The following is a 23789-nucleotide window of genomic DNA, read 5'->3' as shown; positions in this document are numbered from 1 at the left end:
ATACTAAGCGGGGAGCGCTGCGGATGCTTACCACGATCCTGGAACTGCAGCGTATGAATAACAGCCTGGCTTTGTAACAGGCCTCCTTGAGAGAAGCACTGGGTTTTTCGTCCGCAGTGGGCAGCATGCTGGCAAGCTTGTATGGCTGTTGGTGGCTGGCTTTTTAGCTGCACTGGCTGAGCAGTTGGGTTTCGTAAAGAACGACTAAGACAACTTAAACATACTGCTTTTTAACCGAGGGTGCTATAATACAGAGATATGTAGCATTTTAAGCTTAAATTGTCAATCCTTGATGCCTAAAATTAAGTAATGTAAATAGGTGGCCTTACTTTCAGAGGTGCTCAGCAGCTCTCAGGGAGTTTTATAGGACTGGTGAGCGCTCAGGGCTACAAAAATCAGGAAGATCACTTAGATACCAAAATGCACGCCTGGGAGCCTAACAAAAATATTGGATTTACTGTTCCAAAATACTTCCCTTTCTCAATGCCCAAAATAGCTTAAAATATGAAGACACTTACGAAGCAAAAAATATTTTTAAGTACTGCACCTGCTGCCTGATTTTTATTGAAGCTTCCCAAAGAAGAAAGAAGCTAGCTAAACACTAGCAATATTTGAGATCTCTGACCTAGATGCCATTAACAGTAAATAGAGATCCAGAGGGATTTTTCATTTTAAGGAGTTGCCTGAAGAAGGGAAGATCTGTCAGGGCAACAAATTATTTTGTAAGGGCTTCAGACCTTGCTGCCCCTTCCCACCCCTCAGTAGGTTGCAGTTCCCCCAGAGCTGAGAAGAAAGTGAGGGAGCCGCCATTTCAGTGCAAGGAATTAATTGCTGCAGGAAGAGTCTCCCACCTCCATGGCCCCGACGCTCTGCAGGGACATTTACTTCCACTCTCTTACAACTACATGGTGGGGACAGAGTGTGCACTGGTGACAGCAGTTTGCTGGCCCCCGGCCAGTGGGTCCCAGGCTGCTCCTCCTGTCCCCAGGATTTAGCTTGCCCAGGAGCCCCGACACAGCTCTGGTGACTTCTTCACGGCCCCCAGCCGGAGGGGTGCCCAGAAAGGGCAGAGGAGCCAGCCTCTCCCCGTCTCCCTCCTCTTTTTTTGCCGTTCTTGGTCTCAGCAAACGAGGTGCCATGGCACATCATGCCTCTTGCACAGGCCTCTTCTAGAGAAGTTGCAGCCTCCCACAGACCTTTTTCTCCCCACATGGAAGAGGTGAATCTCTGATGCAAGAAGGTGCCATAAGGGAGCTGCCTTTATGAGAAAGAGAGCCCTTGCTTTTTCTGCCATGGAGCTGCAATTACTCCATAGAAGTGGGAGAAGCCACTGATTTGGGACCTGAGAAGGAACCTTGCTGCTTCAGACTTTTTGTTAGTGCTACTGCCCGTTTTTCTTATTATTCCTGTATTGAATTATCTGTACGGTCCAGTGTCCTTTAAAAACTGACTGAAAAGGATATCACTGATGTGAAAGGAAGACAAAGTGAACAAATTTTGGCATCTACGAGTGCCTGTTGTTTCAACGGGGGCCATTTTGGCAGCAGTCTGGACTTCCCCATCAACCTCCTCAGGAAGATGATGGAGTCTTGTTCTCCTGGAGCGGGTGCTGCCCACATTTACCGGTGAAGGGGTGATCAAGAAGAAGATAACCAAGGGAAGCACTGCTTCTGATCTGGGCCATTCTCGCCATTTTAACAATGAGCTGGCGCTTGCAATTACTCTGTAAAACCTGTGATCGGTGGCATCCAGGGAGCAGTTACTACTTAAAGAAACACCACATGTATCTGATGTCAAGTTTCCCACCTGCGGCATGAGGGGCAAGCACTCTGTGGATTAATGCAGAGATCCTTCATGCTAGTCCATAGCAACGCATTCAGTCAGCTCTGACCTGAGGCCATCTCAATCTCCCATGTTTCTTCCTCTTGCCACCAAACGTCCCCTCTGCGCGCCTCCTATGCATACACAGGGCAGGGAATTGCAGAGAAGCTGGTCCTTCCCTATGTGCCACCACTGCTTTAGCTGAAATATGAGATGATCTTTCTGTCTCGCCTTGGTCTGAACCCTGCTCATGGTGAGGAGAGGACTTGGGCAAATCTTCCTGTGTTTATCTTCTGCAAAAATCCAAAAGGATGGAGAATATCAGAGCTACCTACACCATGGCATTTGATAGAGTATTACTGAAGCTTACCTAATAGATCGAAATCTCACCTGTGTGCCATAAAGTCTGCTTGGTCCAGCAAAGTCCCTTTTCTTTGATGATAAGTTCCTGCAGTCATTATGGACAGATGGATCTTTAGCCTGCAAGAAAGAGAAGTTTTGTGTGTAAATGCTATAGCTGCATTTCAAGACCACCAGCAGAGGATGTCCCATCAGCCTTTCCAGGGATGTTGTACATTTTAATTCTTTTTACAGCAGGAAAATATTCCTATTTTGAAGCTTTTAATCTTAATTTTCTGAGGTTATTAAAATCCTTCTGAAGTTAGAGAACTTTCGTCTCATGTAAATGGAAAGAGAGGTTGAGATAAAGCTTTCCTTGAGACAGACCCTTGGAGAAAGGCGGCTCCTCTTCATGACATTTCCTCTCATGCAGGAGGCAAAGCAGAATTTTTACCCTCTAATGTTGTATTTACATGTCAATTACACCAGTCCATAGTGTTAGGTTGCAGCATTTCCCACCTTTGCACTGACAGGGAGCCAAAGTCACCTCTGTCCATTCAGAAGAAAAGATGGATTGGAAGTTGTGCATAAATAGAGATTAAAGGTCTTCACAGCAGGATATACATCTATCTTAGACTTTCATTTCAGATATTTTTTCGTAGTGCAAGATTAATTAGACAGAGACAAAAAGAAACATTAAAATGCCTACAGTTCACACGTATTACATGTTTTAAAATCCATTATTCTACATTCCACATTGAGGGATAAAAAGAAAATATATTTGTCAATTATAAAATGCTAAAGATAGCTCTATAGTTTTTAAATGAACAATGATAAAAGCCTTGAAAAATTCCCTTTGATGTGAATGGAGTCTTCAGCATTTTGAAATACAATAAGATGGATTAATTGCTACTCATTAGGCAGCAAGTTGGGACAGCTTTGAATGCGCATTCTCTTCTTGGCATTAGCTATTGCCTGGCTGAAATAGCCAGCTTTTGTATTTACTCCTGTCTTCTCTAATAATAAGCAAATTGGAGATCAGGGCTAGAAACACTGAAGTGCTCTCTGTCTTTTGTCCAGAACAATTGTATATTTTCATGATTTGTTTATCTTTTTTGAGCTACAGCTAATTATTGCAAAGGTTATTTGAATCAATACGAGATCTGAGCAGAAATAACATCTGCAAAATTGCTTATTAGGAATCTATTTTATGTTAGTGTTACTGTAATATCCATTTTGTGAGCAGATTGTTGTTTCTTCTCTTATGAAATTTTTTTTTTCCTTACAAGAAAAGTTTTGTATTTTAAATATTCGTACCGGTTTTAGGGCTTATTGAATTAATACTGTGTTCTATTGTGCTTACTTTTCTTCATACTGTCTTAGATTTATTTTATTTTTTTTTTCACAAAGTCATAGATAACGTGGTATTCAAAGCCTCATTTATCATTTTAGGATAACAGTTTTTATTTTTTGGCTGTAGAACTCATTTGAACTGATTGATTGAATTATTCTTCTGTTTATGTTGGATTAAAAGAAAGTCGAGCACAAATCCTTTTGTGCTTGTCATGTAGAACTCTTGTTTCATGTGGGGCTTTTATAGATACCAAGATTTATAATTGGATGATACTGGGGAATTATTATTATCTAATTTAACTATGTATTTTGCGTTCCAAAACTAATGCGTGAAAAGTAAACCTCAAGGGCCTGATTCATTAAAAGTTATACAGTCTCCTTGCGTTAGATTCTTAGCGCTTACACCTTCCAAAAGCAGTGTTTGCAACTGCAGCCAGAAGCAGTCAGCTAAAACATGAGGCAGATCCTGATCTCCATTTCGGTGATGACATTTTAGGGGTTTAGTGGAACTAGACCAGATTTCCACTGATCGTACTCTAAATCCACCTCGGTAACATTCATTACTAATTACATACCACAGCACAGAAGACTTTTATAAGGGGAGGGGAAGGCAGCAGTCTAGGAGTGCAGTCTGTTACTTACTGTTACAGTGTCATTCCTGGGCAGCAGCAATCCCATCAGAGCTCATAAATTAAGTAGGGTCAAGCCAGGTCAGGGCCAGATGGGACCTATCTAAGGAATACCTTAAGCTCCAGCAGGATTTAATGATTCAGTAGGAGATACTGTCCCCCCAAGCCTCTGCCGAACCACAGCACAGGACCCTGCAGCACTCTGGGCCAAACTTTCGTTTTACCTGCGTAAGCGTAAACCTCATTGACCCGAAAAGATTTATTCCAGCTTTGCACAGCAGCGCAAGCGAGACCAAAACCAAACCCTTTCTGTCTTGGACAAGATAGGAAATCAAAGTCTTAACTATTTGCGGTCATTAAAAATCCCACAACGTTCCTGTTTAGAGTAGGGGTGTTAACCCATTTGTCCTGGCCAAATTCCAACCTGGGTAATTACTGTAATCTGCCTGTTTAAATTACCCCTGCCGTTTTAATTGGATATATTACTTCTCTTGCTGTCTAAACTGTGATGTAATACCATTGTGTGTTATTAATCAGTTACCAAGTTTCATCCCAGAAGTGGCCACGTTGCAGTGATAGGTAGAAAGACTCATTCCCTCTTGGTTACAAGAGCTCTCCATTACAGCGTAAAAAAACCCCAACGTATACTTGTTTTTTTAAGTGGCAGACAAGCTAATATTTCAATTTAAATAAACAGCTTTAAAATGTGGTTTTCTGTTTTGATTTTGAAGACTATGAAGTCTGCCTGATTATAGAAGCATAGGCCACCACCTTGCAGCTCTCCAAAATGTTCCTGGAGCTGAAGGTGCTTTTTTGCCAATGGAAGTCAGGACCTCTTATGTATTTGTATTTGATTTTGAATTTGATTTCTTTCATGTTTGAATGTGAAGTTACAATTAGTTTGAGAAAAACTGATCTTCCAACTATGCAGAGGTTTCTAAGCCTACAAAAGGTGAAACTTCCTGTTGATGTATGTTGGCCTGAGTCAGTTGGTGTCCAGTGGAGCTGGCAGATTTGTCGTCCTTGGGAAACTTTGTGAAGTCACTGAAATTCCTCAAGGCCCTATCGCAGGGCCTGTATTTCTGAGCTGTCATCCTATATGTTTTTGCTTTCTCTCCATACTCCTGAAAATGTAATTGGTCAAAGAGGATGAGATGAATGGCCACCACAAAATGTAGAACATTCTGGGGTGAAAAGCAGCAATTGGCAAGAAGAAAGGAACACCCCCTCTCACGTCATGAAACAAAAGATATTTTTTTCCTCCAAAAATCCCTATCGCTGTTCCTAAAGTTAAGGATCATCAGACTCATGGCTGATGGAGGCAACAGCTCCACAGGACAGTCTAAATGTTCCTCTTTCTGTGAACAGAAGGTCTTCACGGAAGGGTAAATTTTCAAAAAGTTTTCTTCAGTTCATCTGTTGTAGTGGGATTTACCCGCCATAACTGTTGCTATCTAGAAGTTGGGTGTCCAGGCTCCTATTCTAGTCCTTGGACAGTGATAACATTACAGAAGGTAATGCACTCCCATTGGTTTTGATGCCTGGTAAGGAAGAAATACATTGTAGGTGCTTACTGTGCTAACAATAGCAGGAGGTTAGCTGTCTGCCGTAGAGTGGAGATATTACACAGCTAAAGCAAGGCGAGATGAACTATGTCATAGATACACAATTTGTCCTGCGCTCATGCAACTCCCAGATATGGACTTTTATATCCCTAACAAAGCTTTTACTTTTAAATTCCCCTTTAGTTTAGATCCACCTAATAGTAAGGCCCACATAGCAGCGGAAAACAGTCTGAGTTTGGGAACTTGTCAGGAGCACAGGCACTGGCTGCACCTTCACGTGGTGGCACTGGCGTGGCCGGTTGCAGCCAGGAGGCGGTTCAGGAGAAGAGGCTGTAGTCCTGCAGCAGTTCTGGAGAGTAACAAGGTAGTCACAAAAGTAGTACTCGCTTAGTTTTGGAGGTTGCCTGTGTCTCTTGAATCATGCATTTCACACACAGGATATCGAACTCCTGTATGTTTTTTTTTTGTTACGATGCAGCTGACTGCGGGTGAGACTCGCATGCTGTGGCACTTCCAAGCCAACTCACCTAAGTAAAAAAGGGGGGAAAAGGAACAGAAAAGTCTGGTGGGGCTAGCACCTCCACATTGCTTAAGGACACCTCCTTACTTTCATGTTCCCATGATGGAGGGCCCTTCTTACTGCGCAGGAGGGTAGAGAGGTCAGCTTTCTGGAAAGCTGCACGTATCTCAGGACACTGCCACCTCTTAACACCCACCAAAGCATTTTTTAGCTCAGTGGTCTGCAGACATCCAAAGGCAGCCATGCTGTGCGCAACCCTCCTGTACACACCTTCCTGCCGTGGGGCAGGCAGAGGTGAGTGCCAGCGGCCGGCAGAGCCAGAGCTGACTTCCAGCTCTTACCCATCGAAGTGGTTGTAGTTATACAGGAAAGTTACAACTTGGAGAAACGACCAAGTTTTCTTCACGCACTGAGGGACAGCATGTCCGTCCGCCCCCAGAAGCGGCTCTGTAGATGCACTGTTGGCTGCAGAAAGGTGGTCCTAAGGCTTGGACAGTCAGAAGGCCGTGCCTGGCGCTGCTGTGTGGGAGGCCGCGCAGGTGAGTCCACAGGCGTTGATGCTGCTGCAGGCGGCACCGCAGCGGGTTGCGCTTGGGGGTGGCATCCTGCGAGGTGCAGAGGGGGACGCTGCTGGAGCGGCTGCTCCCCTGCTCCACCTGCCCCTCTCCCGGCTGCATCCCACCGGGGCACCCGCTGGGGCTCCTTGCACAGCTCAGGGAGCAAGCTCAGCAGCAATCCCCTTCACTCAGTGTCTGCAGCTTTCACACAGACGGGCGGGGGTTATTTCCCCACGGTGTTTTGTTGTTAGGTTTTTAATCCAGTTTTTTTATCCCTTTTAATGAATCAGTCCCTAGGTGAAAATAATGCATTTGTTTAAATCTGATATTTAATGTTGGGCAAACTGCTCTTCCTTTGTCTCTTACTATTTTGTTCATATTTTACTAAGAATCTGCTATTCTACACAAGCATTTTAATAAACTGTTTGTTGTTGTATCCAGGTAACAAGCATGGTAAGTATTTTAACTAAACCAAGTATTATGTACCTTAACTGTGCTTGGCAGAATTTTTGGCTAGCTTTTCCTGTACTTTCAGCCTTTGCTGTTTCTAAAGGAGCTATTCAAAGGAAGAAACTGCTCACCTATAGTACTACTACATACCAGCTTTAGAGGGAGCATATGTGCAAAGTCATATATCATATATAAGAGCATGCACCTCTCCCCAGCATGCTTGCTACTTTGCTTGTAAAATAAAACTAGAAAAAAACCCCAAAACATCCTTGCTTAATACTGCTTGTGTTCCTTCATTTTAAGTCACGTACCTAAATATTAGCACTTATTAATAGAGTACTTCTGGATGAGGAACCTCACTTTACCAGATAGTAACAGTCTGTTGTTTACTTATTTTACCTGACCTAAGATAGCCACTTAGTTAACTCTGTTGCATTAAGAGGCTTTTCCTTTCTGTCATCGTATGTGATTGGCAGTGTCTAGGACTCCAAGCGCTGCTGTAATACAAGTAATCGATAATAACCCATCTTTTCCTAAACTTGTTCCCATATGCTTGAAAACAGCGGAAATTTTAGGGCTGATTGATTGTTTTCTTTGGGAACACTGTAAATCAGTAAAATACCATAATTGGAAGTTTAAAATGTTATTTACATTTTTGTTATCTAACTATTTAAATACTTGTTGTAAAACAGAACCCAAAATATTTCTAAACCTGTAAGCATGAAGAAAAATCTGTCATTGTTTGCGAGTCAGTCGCAGTTCTGTGTTCTCATTTTACAGCGTAATACGAAAGGCAAACTTCTCTTAGATCTAAATGATAGAGCTCAAATCTCAGTGCTCCCTGTCCTGCAGGCAGAGCCTTAGCAGCAGACCATGTTTAGTCCAGCCTGATTTAAAATCAGCAGAATTTGCCCAGATAAACAAATGGGCAGTAGTTTGGTCTCCCAGAGCTTCCTGCGTGTTGGCAGAGCAGACTGTGAGAATTCAGGTCTACCATGCATGTCTGAGAGGAGGTTTTGCCTTGAGGTAGTTTGAGTGTTAGCCTCCGTGCTGTATTTTTTTTTTCCTGCATGGTTTGCTATTTTTGCATTTTCTGTGTGGCTTTTTTAAGTTTTTAGTTATGTGCTTGTAGCTGCAGTTACTTAACATCATTTGTTGTGCCAAATGTTTTAAGACTCCTGTAATTGTCATATTAAAGGATCAGACAGCAAAGGACAAAGCACTCCAGCACATGGCAGCAATGTCATCAGCTCAGATAGTCTCAGCTACTGCTATTCACAACAAGCTGGGCCTGCCAGGAATTCCCCGTCCTACATTTCCTGGGGCACCTGGGGTAAGTTGTTAGCCGAGTCCCAAAAAAACCTCTGTATTCTCTAACAATGTTCAGTGGAAAACTAAGGCTGAATGAATGGATTAATGCTTTCGTTTGTGTTTGCAAAAGGAATCATGCTTTTTCAGAAATAACCAAAATCTTTCAACAAAGAAAACAATTGTGGGTCTGTTTGTTTGTTTTTCCTCTTTCAGTTTTGGCCGGGTATGATTCAAACGGGGCAGCCTGGATCCTCACAAGAGTAAGTCTGAAAATTAAAATATGCTTCTATATGCGGTGTCGGGATGGCTTGCGCACTTTGCCACCAGAGGATATCAATGAGGCAGGAACTTGCAAATTTTTCTAAAAAGGAGGAAAAGATAGTTGTAGGGAAAGGAAGAGCCTTTACAGTGATGTGAACTCACATTCGAAAAAGTTATAAGGGAACCCAGTGCTCAAAGCTGAAGCTGAATACCTAATTGGCACACTCCTTTTTCTCCCACTGCATGGTGAAATGCAATGATAATGCCAAGGAAGCAGCTGGTAAAGTTTGGCCTGTGAATAAGTTTCCAGCACAAATACTTCCACCCTCTTTTAAATATATGAGCAATACTGGAGGCAAGGGGGAGGTATTTTCCTGCAGGGCAAGAGACGACTGTGTGAGGCCCATTAGTGGTCAGTGGGGTTACTATCTTTTGGCACCATGGTAGCGACAGCACCATAATTGCTCCTCCATCAGGTGTTACGTTTTCAGCCCCGCGATGGTCTCTGGAGCAATGTTTCCTAGCCTTATTTTTCGGCTTCTCCCCGCTTTATTCCCTGGAGGTCCATGGGAGTCTTTGTGCGGCTGTAGTTCGGTGTCCTCTGGATTTATTGGGAGTCAAAGCAATCACCATGCATGTCTGCTGCAATACTTGCAATGGGTGGGTCAGGTTTCCTGCTGGGTGACTGAGTGCAGATGGACTCCTCACTTTAAGATGTTGGGTGTAATTCTCATCTCCCTCTCTCTCTGTTACCTCTTTACTGTCTGTCTGTTAAATGTGCTATGCAAGGAAGAGATATGTTTCTGGGTAAAGGTGATTAACCATGTATTTTCTTATAGTCTGTGACTCTAGTGGAATTTACTATGTATGAATTTTGTGTAACTCTCTATTCCAGCGTAAAGCCATTCGTTCAGCAGGCCTATCCTATACAGCCATCAGTCACAGCTCCCATTTCAGGTAATTCTTCCATTTATACTCTTCTTTCAAAAGACTTGAATTGTGTACTGAATGCAATGCGTTAATTGCTGAGATGAACAGAACAACTGCTCCGTATCTAACGTTCCCTGTAGCCAAACCAAACACCAGTCCCAATGTCCTATGACCTGATTATATATGAGGGAAAATCATTGGGTTTGGGGTTTTGGGGGGGGGGGGGTTGTGTTTTGGGGTATTTTTAACATTTTAGGTAGGAAGCACTAATACATATGCAAGGAGTGCCTATGTGATCTCCACTCAGCATTCCATATTGTAAGGAAATGTTTTGTGAAAAATTACTAATAGGATGCATTTTTCTTTTTTAATACCTAAATCTCGCTTCCATCTGTAACGGGAATATACCTTAATTTATTTTAACCTGAAGCTAAAAACTCTTCGAAAACCATATATGTTTAGCCTTAAGTGTAAAACATCTCTGTGTATCTAGTTGTTGATAACTCTTCGCCTCCTGAAGGTCCTGCTCTGCCTGGTGCCACTTTGATAAGTACCTAATGTTTAGTCTGACTTCCATTGCTCAAATCGGAGCAGAAAGTAGCCCTTCCCATGGCTACTTCCCTACTCCTTTTACCAAGTTGGTTTCATGGCTAATTTCAGGAAAGATCATTATTTCTGTGCAGATGATAACTTTATGCCTCCCTTGCCAAATGACACCATGCGTCTGACTCTGCTTGAACTGCAGTTTTCTGACTCTCACCCAGATTTTTATGATTTTCTAGCTTGCTGCTATTTAACACTTAAAACTAAGGCTATCTTTTTGCATCCCTGATTATTTCCTTTTTTTGATGTTCCTAATTTACAACATTATTTTCTAAGGCAAACATTTTAAATCATCTTCTTTTATTCTTCCATGTTTTATCTCAGAATGAGATTATTAGTATTATTAGTAGTATTTCTAAATCAGTCAAAACTCATGCATGATTTTTTGCTTCATTAGAATTCGTGTTCATGTCTAACCTGTCACGTTTGTAATTCTCTATTTCATACAAGCCTCACACCTTCATTGCCTAAATTTGAGGGCTGGAGTCGGGTGCCACACTCCCATTACGGGATGTGGACACACACTACCTGTGATCTCTCCCTTGTTCTCAACCTAGTTCAGGATTATCTCTGTTTTCTAACCTTTGGTGCCTCTCTCCTGCCTTCCTTGTGCCTGTGTCTCTCCCAAGAGCAGTTTTGCCTTCGAGCTGCTGCCTTTCCCTTCTTCCTTTACTGTTTTGTTTCCTTCTCATCTTATTTTCCACGATGAGTAGCAAAGAGATAGCATTTATTCTTTCTCTTGAGGTGAATTAGAGATGGTGGTTAACATCCCTTCTCTCTCTAGATCATGTCATTCCCTCTTTATTATCAATTTAAAACCTTCTTTTTCTTTTTAGGGTATGATTCAGCTCTCTACAGTAATTATTTATTATTATCTGTAATATAATGCTGCCTAAAAGCTCCAAAAGAAGTCAAAGACCCAATGTGCAAATACATAGTAAGAGACAGTCCCTGCCTTGGAAACCTAATACTCTAAATAGGAGAGGGGAGTTGAGAGTGGCAGAAGAAATAGGCAAAGAGAGAGGTGATTTACTTGTAACATGTGGCACATTAGGAGCTAGAAATGGAGGCCAGTCCTCTTGACTCCCAAGGCAGTAATATCTCCTGTGAGTCTTGCTGCCAGTTTCCAAGGAAGGGTCAGCTGTAAGTGTACTTGAAGTCTCTATAAATCTCTATAATCTAGTATATAATTTAAACAAAAATTCTACAGTGAGTTACAGCCCCAAGGAAACAAAGAAGTAGATCTTTTATTTGCACCACTAATAGCTTGCTGGGTTGGGACCTCTTTTTCTACGTATTTTTCTGTGTTTTTCCAATTTTAACTCATTCTGAATTAATTATTTGCTAAAATTAATATAAACATCCAAGGGCTATGTGCATAATTCCTGATTATATTTAATTCAGAAAATATGAACTGAGGAATTATCAACTTCATGAAGTTCCTTTATTTTAGGATTTGAGCCCACGTCAGCTCCAGCTCCCTCAGTCCCTGCGTGGCAGGGCCGATCGATTGGTACGACCAAGCTCAGGCTGGTGGAGTTTTCGGCTTTCCTTGAACAGCAGAGGGATCCCGAATCAGTAAGTGTTGCCCTCGTGTCCGCTAATTTTCAGCTTTTCTCTGTTGTTCCCCATCCTCTGAGGATGCTTTCCAGGGTTAAGCCTGATGGATGGAATACACCTGGTGTTTCTGCATTCGCTACTGCTCAGTGTCATATTCCTTTCACTGTAGTGCTGTATTTTGCTTTCTTGCCCTCTTTTTCCCCCATTTGCAGAAGTGAGAGGCCTCACTGAAAGCAGGTGTGGTTTGCTGTGGCACCTGTCTCACTGCTGACCTAGTTCAGCACTTGTACCAAATTGCATCGTGTTTTTTGGCAATAATTCAGTACTTAAACTTTAAGCTAAAGCCTAATCTGTTTCCTAACAGAAACAAAATTTGACTTGCACAGAAACTATGCATATTATTTCAAATACCTGACATTTGGGATAGCCTCTGGGTATCAGGATTGTCCCTTTTCCTTCCAGCCTCCGAAGCATGTGCCATTTAACTGTATTTTTTCTTTTTTTTAATTTAGGTTACTCATCTAAATAACCAATCATTCAGCCTTCCTTGATCTTTAATTGCGTCTTAGTGTCCAATCTGAGGTTTGGATTTTTTTTTTAATTTTTTTTTTTAGGAAGGTTTTGGTTTTGTTTTGATATTTAGTCTGCATACTATACCTGCAAGGGTAGTTTATGAAGTTCGCTGTAATGTTTCATTTATTACAGTTAGCCTTCAACCTTGATATTAATCATCACATATTTACCGTGAACATTTCTTAGTAGCCTAGCACTGTTTCTACTGCGTCACAAATAAATCAAAAGAGCTGCTTTCAGCTCGAGCCTGAGAATTTTTACTGAGATAATTTCTGAAAAGCAAATACTGTCATGAATAGGTGATATAGATGGGCCATTCTTGTTCAGATTCCTGGTAAAATACAGTAGCTTGGAGCAGAGAGAAGCTGTCACTTGCTCTTTATAATTCAGCACTGGAAACCATAGCATTTATGGGCTCTGGCCAGGGGTGTTATCCAGGGAGTGTTTACCCTGAATAATGGAGATAGGAGACATAGCCCAGAAACCTTACAACGGAGGAATGCTCCTGGCGGAGAAACATCCCAGTGAAAATGTACCATATCTCAACTATTCATATACTAAATATGTGGCAGTGCGTTGGTTTGCTAAATGTCACGTTTTGCCAGGTTGAACTAACTTTGAGGGAGGAAATGTTTGGTAGCAGGTACAGTTATCTCAGTTATCTCTGCGCTTACCTGATGATTAGATACTGAATGGATTCCCTGGGATCCCTCTGCCTTCCCGTAGCCCTGATACCCACATTCTCCAGGCAATCCTGGATCTGGTGGGCTAAAGCTTCATCTTAGTGTCCTCCAGACTAATCCGCGACTGGAAGGCCTTCTCTGTCCCCAGCCCTGAATCCATCCAGGCGGTGGTTTGGATTTCCAATGCAAAAACACAACGTCCAGGTTTTCTCTTCAGGCAGCCTTATCGATACGCAGCTTTCTGAGTCCTGGGCTTGCTGACCCCATGTAACATGTCCTGCTAATTTATGGGCTCTGCTATATCCAAATTGCTGCACACCAGGATGTTATGTGTATGCCTCGAGGTCGTCGGGAAAACAGGATGTGGCCATGTAATGCTCAGCGTTACTGTGCTGTATGCCAATGAAATGGCATTTCAGTGTATTTTGATTTACTGTTTTGCCAATATACCACCTAGTAATCCTTTTTCTGTAGGATTTTATAATGCAAAACTATTTGCAAAACCCATTGGCTTATATGGTGTAGGGCCTCTGTATATCTGTGTGGCTTTACATAAAAGGGAGTGAAAGAGAGTTCAGCAACTAAGTAACTTTTACGTCTTTTCGTCTAAGAAAAATCTCCCTCAAACCCAGTGTGCTCTGAACAGATAACATGTGCTTGCCTGTCACGCTGCTGGTGTCTGCGACATGAAACCAGCTGAGTGCTGTGAATATGTTTGCAACATGACTGACAGACCAAAAATGAGAAGATGGTGCTTTGGGGGGGAAGGAGCCGGGGAGGGTGCCACTCTGCTGCGGTGGCAGGGCTCAGAGCCGGTTGTGCTCACGCAGTGTGAGGGCCAGCGGCTTGGGGACGTGTCGGGGCTCTCGTTTTTCAGGCAGGTGCAGGCTCGGGGGAATGCAATGCATCCACTCGCATCGCAGAGAAAGAGCGGAGGCCTGAATAGAAACATGGTTACCCAGGGCGGCCCTGTAAATACTGTAAAGCCTTTTTTGGAGTAAACTAGTATTATTTGGAATTCCGGAGGGGGCAGCAAGGCCCACCAGAGCTTGTCCCAACTCGTGAGCATACTGCCGAGAAACCTGCCTTTTAAATGCAGCATGTTTATGCGGGAGATTTACTAAGAAAAGAAAGAGCATCAAACTCCCCAGACTTGTTTTTAAAAAAAAAGTTACTCACATGCTATAAAATTGCAAAACTGAGGCATGAAGAAAAGTCAATTCCCAGTCATGCATTAATCCCAGTCATGTATTAGTCCCAATTTAGGTCGTTCTTTACACGCATACTGTAAGCGCAGTGGGCAGTCCTGTGCCAGGGCTGCGTGGGGACAGCCTGGCCTGGCCAGGCGGGAGCTGAGGGATGAGCCCCTGTGGGCAGCATGTCACCACTGAGACAGGACTGAGGAGAAAGGGAAGCAGTGTTTAGGTCAAATTAAGTGAATTTGATTATTTGGATCTTAAACAAGGGCATAGAAAAAAACCCGAAGTCAGTGTGACCAGTTCCCAGGGCCAACACAGAAGGGCGCTTGCTGGGGAGGCACGGGGCAGAGGCGCTGGTGCACGCCTGCCTGCCTGCAGGGACGGCTCCGAGGGGCCCTGCCTCCTGCCAGCCTTCCCCATCCCACCACACAGACTTTTCCAGCAAGCACCAAAAGTCCTCCTTGGAGATGAGAGCCAACCCCCAGCCCCATTTAGCAATGCTGAAGAAAACAGGAATTCTGCCTGTGGTTTCTGCATCTTCATGTTGGTGCAACATTTTATTGCAGATAAATGCACAGCATTGAAAGGACGGGGTTTTACTACTTTTTAAACAACAAAATCAGCAATCCAGGCAAGATGTGTGTTTTGCACCCTGTGCATATGAAGTTGCGTAGGCATGTGCAGTGGTTGCAGCATCTCCTGTACGCCTTTGTGCCTTTGCTGACCTCAGAATAATAAACATATACACTGCTACGTAAGAGCTGTGTAAGAGTTCTCATGTATCTTCCAAAAAAAGATAGGTATACGTTCATTACGCTTCTGACATTTTACAGAAAATGACAAAGTATTATTTTGACAAATGGGTTTCCAACATTTTATTTAAATAAAAAGAGGACCCTTCCTCCCTCCCAACCCAAAAGTAGGCCAGAAAGCTTCATAGTAGTGGGGTCAAATAGACCGATTTATTGAAAAAAGCTTATTTGACATGGCACCTGGGGCCAGGACTCGATGATCCTGGGAGGCCCCTTGCAGTCTATATTCCTGCACAGCAATTAGAAATTGAGGTCTGTCTGCCCATGGTGACTCCCAGCGACTTCAATGGGGCTGTGCATGGACACAAAGGTCCACCCACAGGGAATTCATTGTAGGAGCGAGGCCTTAAACATTTCTGGGGTTCTTCCAATGGCAATTGGTGTTTAAAAGTACAAAAGCCCCTCAATGCCAGGCAGTTATGTTAATTTAGAGTGGGCATTCTGGTGGGTCGGAAATATGCTCCATAGAGTCCTGTCACTTGTGGAGGGCTGTTGGCTTTTTTCCCTTGCCTAGCTACAAAACTGTTCCATTTACAAAAGAAAAAATTATCGAAAGGAAACAATAAGCAACCCTCACTGCAACTCTGCATGGCAGAAGATAGTCTGGGAGACATAAGATGGCACAGTTGCAAAAGCTTGGCATACTGACTCTGCAGTTAAGGATAGGTAAAATTACTCCTCCTTTTACATGAAAATCAATTCAGTTTACAAATGTCAAGCTGTATTTTCCTTTTGTGGCATTTTGTGCTGAAGTACAATTCCTAAACGGTGCATAGAAGCTGCCCTCGCAGGTCCAAACATCAGCATTTTAGTTACCTTTAGTTATTGCCTACCCTCTATAAATATATTCTCAACAGATAAACAAGTTTATGTACCCATCTGTTGGTTTCAAGACAGGTTTTCCTTAATGGGGGCTTTCCATTTTTACTGTAGTGCTTCAGGACAAATGCTTAAACCAAGTAATCCTGTGTTCCCTAACAAATATAAACTGAGTATGCAAGCAGATTAGAAGGGATCTAAGCTATTGACTGTTACACAAGCAGGTATAAAATGCGAAGACTATAACACTGAATTGATAATAATTCCAATTATGTTATTTATATGTATATATATGTATATGTTCAAGCTTGCTTTCCAATCAGGAAAAAAATCCTGCCACCACCCAACAAAAAAAGCCCTTCCTTCTCTTCTTTTTTGAGGTTTCTCACTCTTGCTGCCGCATTCATTTCGACTACAAGCACTTCAGACAGCTTTACATCTAAAATATCTATATAGGGCTATAAAGAACATGGCTGATGGGCATTTTCAGCATTAATCCACCTATCCAAACTGTCAGATTGTGTTAGGTCCAAATTTCAAAATGTATTTTAAAAAGTGGTGAAGAAATAAAATATTCTTTATGTTTTAATTCAGATTTTATTGTTGTTGTAAAAGGGCTTTGTGAGCCCAGGGAGAATTGTGCCTGAGAACCAGAAAGTGAAAGCAATTGCTCAAGGGCCATAAAAACAGCCTGCCATCATTAGCCAAATGCAGTAAAATTCACCAAAGTTAATCAAACCACCTAAGTGATGAAAAATAAATGAGATCTTTTCAAAAGAAGACCTCCATCTTTGAAAAAATCCATTGTTACAAGCATTGTTTATCCTTTCCATGTTCCCTGTAAACACTATAAAATGTTTAACTAAATGGAAGGGTCATTTATTTTGCAGTGCAAGAAAGCTACGTGCTGGCCCTGGGAAGCGAATGTCATACTCTGTAAAATGTTCATATTCAGGTGTCCATAGTTAGAAGTGCCAAGAAACCACTTTAAGGGGGTCCAGTATTGACACAGGCTCCAATCTGGAAACCGCAGCATCACAGCAGACCTCCCGGCTGGAGACGTTCCCGGGGGACCACATGGAGATGTGGTGGGCAGCCTGGGCCAACTCCCCCAGCCCAGTGGTAGGGTCAGGACACGGGCTTTTCAAGGGAGTGTCGTGCGGTGAAAACACGGTGGAGTGGGTAGAGAGACTGAGCACAATTTATTCCTCGAAGTTGGCCCACGCTAACACTGAGGACAGGTGGAAAGACCACCGGGGCCTGACTGTACTCGCTCGCTGCTGCCGTCACGCACATTCTCTCCCGTTTCTCAAAACCCACCACGGCTGCCGGAAATTTCCCAGCAAAATTAAAAGTGCTGCTTTTGCATAACTGAAGAGGAGCGCTGGCAGCCACGGCAGCTCCCTCTGCCGGGCCCTGCCCGCGTCCCAGCCCGCACTCGCACCGGCCGGGTGCTGCAAATAGCCAGGGTTGGGCCCCACGTTACGCAGGGCACCCGCTCCGACCAGGGAAATGTGGAATCGGGGAGGAGGGAAGGAGCGAGTGAGGGAGGTTGTGGGGTAGCTGGAGCAGAGCCCAGGCTCACAGCCCCTGCGATGGGCCCAGGAGAGCCGTAAAATCAGGGGGGTCATCACAGTGGGGGGCCCCTCTGCCTCCCACAGCCTTGCGCAGCGCTGGGCTGCTCCTGCGGGGAGGAGGCGTGGGGGGACGCGTGGGTTGGGCTGGCATCAGTGCGGTGGGCTATGGCTGTGCATCTCCCCCGCGCCGCCGGTGTGCTGAACCCCAAGCATCCGCCCTCATGCTCACCCTGAGGGGCTTCGTGCCTGGCTGTGCTTCTGCCCCGCGTTTTCCTATCTTGTTACACTGCAGCTTCCCCCACCCCAAAATTGTTTAGCTGGGCTGCAAAGTCAGGCTCTCAGAAGTTGGGAAATATCCTCGTGCGTCTGCTCTACAACGCAGCGGTTAATTACACGCTCACATGTTTATTTGTTCCTGCTTCATTCAGTGTAGATGTAGATGGCCCTTCTTTGATAAGCAACTATTCAGTAGTTTGTTTTCTTCTGTTTTGAAATGCGTGGCCCCGTGCCCTGCTCGCTGTGCACTGTCTAACCTCTCCTCCAAACGGAATTAATAATTCCCCCATTTGCATTTCACAGATGTATTAGTGCAGTCATTTTTTAGATGAAGGAGCATTATTACTCACATTTGACAAACCAAGAAGTTCAGGTGCACAAGAATGAATGGGCCACTGATTTTGAGGGTCCACTTTGATTTGTCATGAGCCTGATTTTGCAGAATACTTAGCGTTATTGAGAGCTTCCTATATTCAGGCATAATTTTCCCATCTGAGCACTCAGCACTTCTGGAATTGGAACTGCAGGGTCTCAAATCAGACAGGCCAGAAATGAAGTATGCATCTTCAGTGTTGCAGGAAAGCTGATGAAAATGTTGTGTGAGGACCTTGCCCAACCAGCACGTCCCAGTTTCACACTGGGACTCCTGTGGGAGTAGCTGGGAAATGTTAATGTGTCAGGGCTGAGGACCGCTCTCACTTGTCACTTACCTCCCCATTTCTGCAACCATAAAGTAGCCAAAGATCTCCTTTGCTTCACATTCCTGATCCAATCCCTGAGCAGATCCAGGCAGGAGTCTGAACGGGTGGAGGTCCTTGAAAGGCTAGGTTGACCATGCAGTTGTATCATAGCATACCAGCATGGAAAGTTCGATTAAAACGTCACATGAAAGTGTTAAAAACCTTAATAACAGGAGTTGGTACAGACTCCAGTTGTAGCATTAAAGCGTTATAAATATAACTGCCAATCTGCTTCAGTGGAGGACAACAGCAACAGGAATGAAATATTCAGTTACTAGTGTTTTGGTAGAAATAAGAAAAATGTTGGCAGACAAAGTGATTTTCTTACATCAGCAGGAAATTAAACAGCATCAGATTTACAAGATACAGCGAGACAGCACAGCTGAGGCTGGGTAGGGTGCAGGTTAGAGCCGTGCGTAGACTGCTGATACACTAGTGATTGTTTTTTAATCAATCCACCCACCTGGCTCCTTTTTCCTCCAAAAGCGCAGTTGCTGCACAGGCAGCGGTACATTTTTAAAAGATGGGTTGGACCGGTCTGTGGAGGTACAGAGGGAACCACTGCATGGTGCCAGGCACTTGAGCAGTGCTGTTTTCTCTCTCTCATTTCAGCCAAAGCTCAGGCTGTCCCACCTGCCTTCCACTCACCTGTCTCTCTGAGCTGCGGCGATAGTCCTTGTGACCTCCACTACAGAATATATTCGGTCCAAAGAGAGCCAAGAGGCTGTCCCTCCATGTCAGGAAGAGAGAAGATCTGCAGCAGAGCCTTTTTAATGTACTTCTCCTTTGCATGGTGGAGTTTGGGCACACAAGACTACGCGCTGTTCAAGTTGCCAGCCTCTCCCCATGGTATTTTCTTGTAGGGATTTGTTGCTGCAAGTAATGATACAGACGGCCTCACCCTCGTGGTTGTTATGCTTGAAATCTGCAGGAAGCTACAGGTCTCATGGAGCAGCCCAGCTAGCAAGGCTGCCTCCTCCCTGTCCTGCTCAGCCGTCCTGTGGGTGTGCGAGGTCCGGCAAGGCACCGCTCGCTCGCTGTCCCGCTGCGGGGCCAGGGCTCTTTGCAGAGGAGCTTACACCAGCTGCACCGGTGCGGGGGTGACTCCCAGGCGTGCGAGCGCCATTCACGGGGAGGTTAACTCACAGCTGCGCCCCTGGCTGCACCCTTGCAGAGTGCTGTGCCCACGAGCAAGGACATCCTCGCGGAAGCAGCTGCTGAGGACCCTCTCTCAGGCAACCTGCCTTCCGCCTTGCTCCACATCCATGTCACCCAGCCTCGGCAGGGCCCGGGGAGCTACTCGCCCTCCACATGCTGCTCAGTGTGGTTATGCAGGGCTGCGCAGCCCCGGCGGACAGGAGCAGTGACGGAGCGGGTGCGTCAGCAGCTCTGTGTGCCCAGCTCACCTGCCCCAGCAGCGTGAAAGGGTCAGCTTCGCTGCCATCTGCATCTTGGCCACCGCTGTTTAATAAAAAACGTGGTCCTATACAGGCTAGTCAAGGCTTGGCGTTAGCTCCACAGGTGTGGGGAAGCACAGGGAGGTGGCAGAGAGAGCTGTAGCAATTTGCAGACCTGCATTTCATGGACCAGAAAGAATTTAAGCGCAAAATTGGTGAGGAGCTGTTAGAAATATATTTGCTGGCTGATAAAACAAATGTAGGTGATTTGTCTTTGTTCTGCACCAGCTTAAATGCTTGCATCCCCTGCCATTGGCAATTTGTCTTGGTTCTTTTAAATTCCTAAGTGGATTATAATTTTTCTCGTGGTATTATTTGACAACAGTCATATTTCATGGCTTTACTGGATTCTTTGGATACTTAGAATTTTTTTAAGGAAAGGAGCTCAGTAAGAGGCAGCCATCTCCAGGGCATGTCGTGTAATGCAGATGCTGAAGACAGAGCTGAAAACGTTCTTTGTATTTTTATGTAGTTTTTATCCTCGGAAAATACAGGATTTGACCTGTGATGGTTTACAGCATCTAAAGCACGTTAATACCTCAACGCTGGATGCAAATCCGTTAAATGCTGTAGCATGAGTAAATTCCTCAGCACCTAATGTACTTCAGTGACTCTGGAATACTCACTTTAAAAGAACAGTGAATTCTCAATATAATGAGGATGTTTTTAAGCTTTTCAGACACTAATGGGCTCAAAAATACAGGCATAAAATTTAGCTGCTGTGCTTTTATCTATGCACAAACTCCTGTCATAGAGTATGTTTCTATAAAAACGATAGGGATCATTTCAGTATCCATTTACCCTGCTCTTAATATTATATTATCGTTTGTTAGTTCATAGAAATATGCCATATCTAATTAGGTTAGTAATGATTGTACTTAGCATAGGAATTGCAGCAACATAAGGAGAAAATAATCACACATTGCAATATCAAAATAAACATTTCTGTCCTAAGAATGTTGTCAGGTGATGTCATACCATCTGTCCTACTGTACTTGCTCGGAAATTTTGCTACAGCAGCATCTGGTCCTTTGGCGAGCTCCGCAGACAACTGTGGTAGCTTTACAGCTGCCTTTAACTTTACTTTCATATTTAAACAGTATTAAGACTTCATGCTCCGTGTTCCTATAAATGTGTTTGCTTTTACTAAAGTTTGGATACTGAGCAATTTGTATATTTTCCTGGTCTGCAGAATAAGGTACAGTGTGTGAATTGTCTTGGGAATTCGCAGTTGCCAAACTGTAAAACACAGCTCTCCCTCCCGTCACTCCACAGCCGCCTTTGGGCCTGGGAGAGGGATGCCCTTTTGGGGAAGACACTTTCCTGGGTGCAGGAGAACCTGAGCCCTCACTTCTGTTCCTGTAAAAATGTGGTTATTTGTACAAGCTGGAACAGCTCCAGCAGAGAAGACTGAGAGGAAACAATCCCCAAATAAATAATAACCTGGTCACTAATGGTGGGGATGTTTTTTTCAAGCCCTTACTCTGAACGAGGAAAAGTAGAGAGATGCTTTGCAGCATCTCACATCCCCAGGGAGAGCACAACTGCTGGGCACACCTGGGCAGGCTATGGGGTGCTGGGGGAAGGGAAATGTTTTGGTTTAATTTTTCAGAGAGGTCAGAAGTGCTTGCTGCTACTGGGGACTTCTCATCATTCCCCTTGAAAAACAGAGATGTTTGCCTGATCGCAGATAGGCTTCCATCAATAGCCATGTTCGGTGACCCAGCCCATGCCCTGTCCCCCTGCACTTCACCCCTGGTAGCTTAGGAAAGCAACAGGAGCGGGTTTCTTGACTCCCTTTCTTGCGTTCCTGGCAGTTCCCAGGTATATGGGCATGGATACGTTTTTCTGAGATCTAAGTTTTTCAGTCAGCAGCAAGATAAGTAAAAAATTTTCAGCATGACTTTTAGTTATTTACTCACAGTATTGCAAGCTAAATATGTGACAACTGTGTCAGAAAACCAAAAGTTGGAGCCATGGTGCTTTCTCATATTATTTTGCATTTTTTGTTTGTTTTGTCATGTTAAAAATGTCTCCTTAGTCCACTTTTGCCACTACTGCATGAAGTAACATGCTAAATCTGACCACGGGCCCTGTTACAGTAGTCCCTCATGGTTGCCAACCAGTACGATTTCCTGTATCGTGTATAAATGACCAGTGTGCAAGCTAGACCAGCGTCGGGTGAGGGCTAGCTGGCACACGTTCACGGCCACGCTCACTCCTGCACACATGCGTTCGGCTCCCCACCCCCCAGTTATTTCTCTGCCATGCCTGTTTTCCTCTTCAAGGTAGAAACAGCTCTCTTTGGATCAGCTCTGCCCCTTTTGGGCTCCACACGCACTAAGTAAAGGCTGGGCAGTTTTTCCACTTGTGCGCAGAAGCAGCTGGGAAGGCATTATTTTGAAAGAGGGCTGCAAGGAAAATCCATGGAACCGGTGCTTTCAGACTTGGACTTGCTTGTGCAAACACCTTAATAAAGTGTTACACTTTCCTTTTTCCTTCCACTAAATTAAAAAAGAAATACAACCCTGTAAAAAGCATGGAATGTATCTAATTTTTAGCCCCATACACAGATGAGTGTTCTGTGATTCTAAATTCAGATTTCACTGTGCTAGATGATTTTTAAATAGATTTCCATTTAATTTCCTAAGTGCAGAAATCTAGCCAGTCCATTTCCTTTTCCCCAGAGTTTTGGACATCTGCTAGGGAAGACTCTGCTTACACCAAAGGAAGGCTCCGAGTGGATGTCCAATTAATTTAGATTTGTCATTTCAATTTGTTCATTCGGCAGGTATATTGTAAACAAAATAGCTTAAATGAGGTCTGCTTTGGGGTTTTAAATATTTTATTTGTGCTTAGCTTTTGGGAATTGTCCCTTATATACAGCATCTGTTCAATATGACGGGGCTTTCTAGTGTTCATTGACTGCATATCAGCTTTCCTTTAATTGAGTTAGCAAAATGTTTTGTGATCTGCATGGTTAAAAACCCCAGTGTTTAATCCTGCCACTCTCGAGCTCCTTCACCCTGCTCACACAACACCGTGAGCTGCTGATTGACTACGGGAGGGTCTTTGGGGTTTGTCCTTCCACTTTCATTTGAGGTGCTGGAAGGTGCTCTTGCCTTGGAGAAATGGCACTCTCCTTTAATGAGACCATATTGGACTCAGTAGGGGGCTGCTGGGGACTTCACTGGGCCAAGGATTTCCTGCAGGCAGGAAAGGTGTTGGTGAGGTGATTCCCGTGATTATAATGAGGTGCAATGGGATGAAGTTAAGAAATAGGAAATTGAAGCAGAATGTGTTTTGGCAGAGATGGTCATCTATAGAGCTAGCTCCCGAGGGAAGTGGTAAAAGTTTGGCTCTTTAATATTACATGGGTCGAAATACTGGAGGACGTACGATTAGGACCACTTTTATAGTAACAGCAACACAGAGTAACTGGCCTCGTCATGCTGGAGTTAAAAGAATATCCCTTCCACCTCTTTTATTTAAGGGGCAGTAGCGTATGCTATAAATACAGGTTTGGGGTTTATGTATAGGAGGTGTATATGTGTGGGTTCTGTGGCACTAGCAGAAATTCAGGCTCTGAGGACATGGGACATTAAAAGGCATGGTTTAAAGAGGCAGAAATAGGCTTTCCTCGTGAGCATATTCAGCTTATTATGCTCTGCGAAGGGCTCTTTATCATCGTGCTGCCGCTGGGTCTTTCAGTGTAAATTACTCCCTTGAAGATGACCATGTTTTGCGGTTTGCA

General features: G+C 44.0%; 1 protein-coding gene across 10 annotated transcripts in view; it reads left to right on the top strand.

The window, feature by feature from the left end:
* TEAD1 (TEA domain transcription factor 1) overlaps window positions 1-23789 on the top strand; it is a 163505-nt gene that overhangs the window by 119035 nt on the left and 20681 nt on the right. For 4 of the 10 annotated variants that reach the window (XM_054198060.1, XM_054198064.1, XM_054198063.1 and 1 more), the window contains 4 exons: window positions 8433-8567; window positions 8759-8805; window positions 9702-9763; window positions 11793-11917. In XM_054198060.1, coding sequence (XP_054054035.1) covers window positions 8433-8567; window positions 8759-8805; window positions 9702-9763; window positions 11793-11917 — 369 coding nt within the window. Of the gene's footprint in view, window positions 1-7225; window positions 7238-8432; window positions 8568-8758; window positions 8806-9701; window positions 9764-11792; window positions 11918-23789 lie in introns of all 10 variants that reach the window. The other 6 variants (XM_054198059.1, XM_054198061.1, XM_054198062.1 and 3 more) reach the window with 2 other exon arrangements.

This window comes from Rissa tridactyla, chromosome 4 (genome assembly GCF_028500815.1).
Source record: "Rissa tridactyla isolate bRisTri1 chromosome 4, bRisTri1.patW.cur.20221130, whole genome shotgun sequence".
In the NCBI taxonomy this organism is placed as follows: Eukaryota; Metazoa; Chordata; class Aves; order Charadriiformes; family Laridae; genus Rissa; species Rissa tridactyla.
Note: the sequence above shows the minus strand (reverse complement) of the source record. Positions and strands in the feature narration are given on the sequence as shown.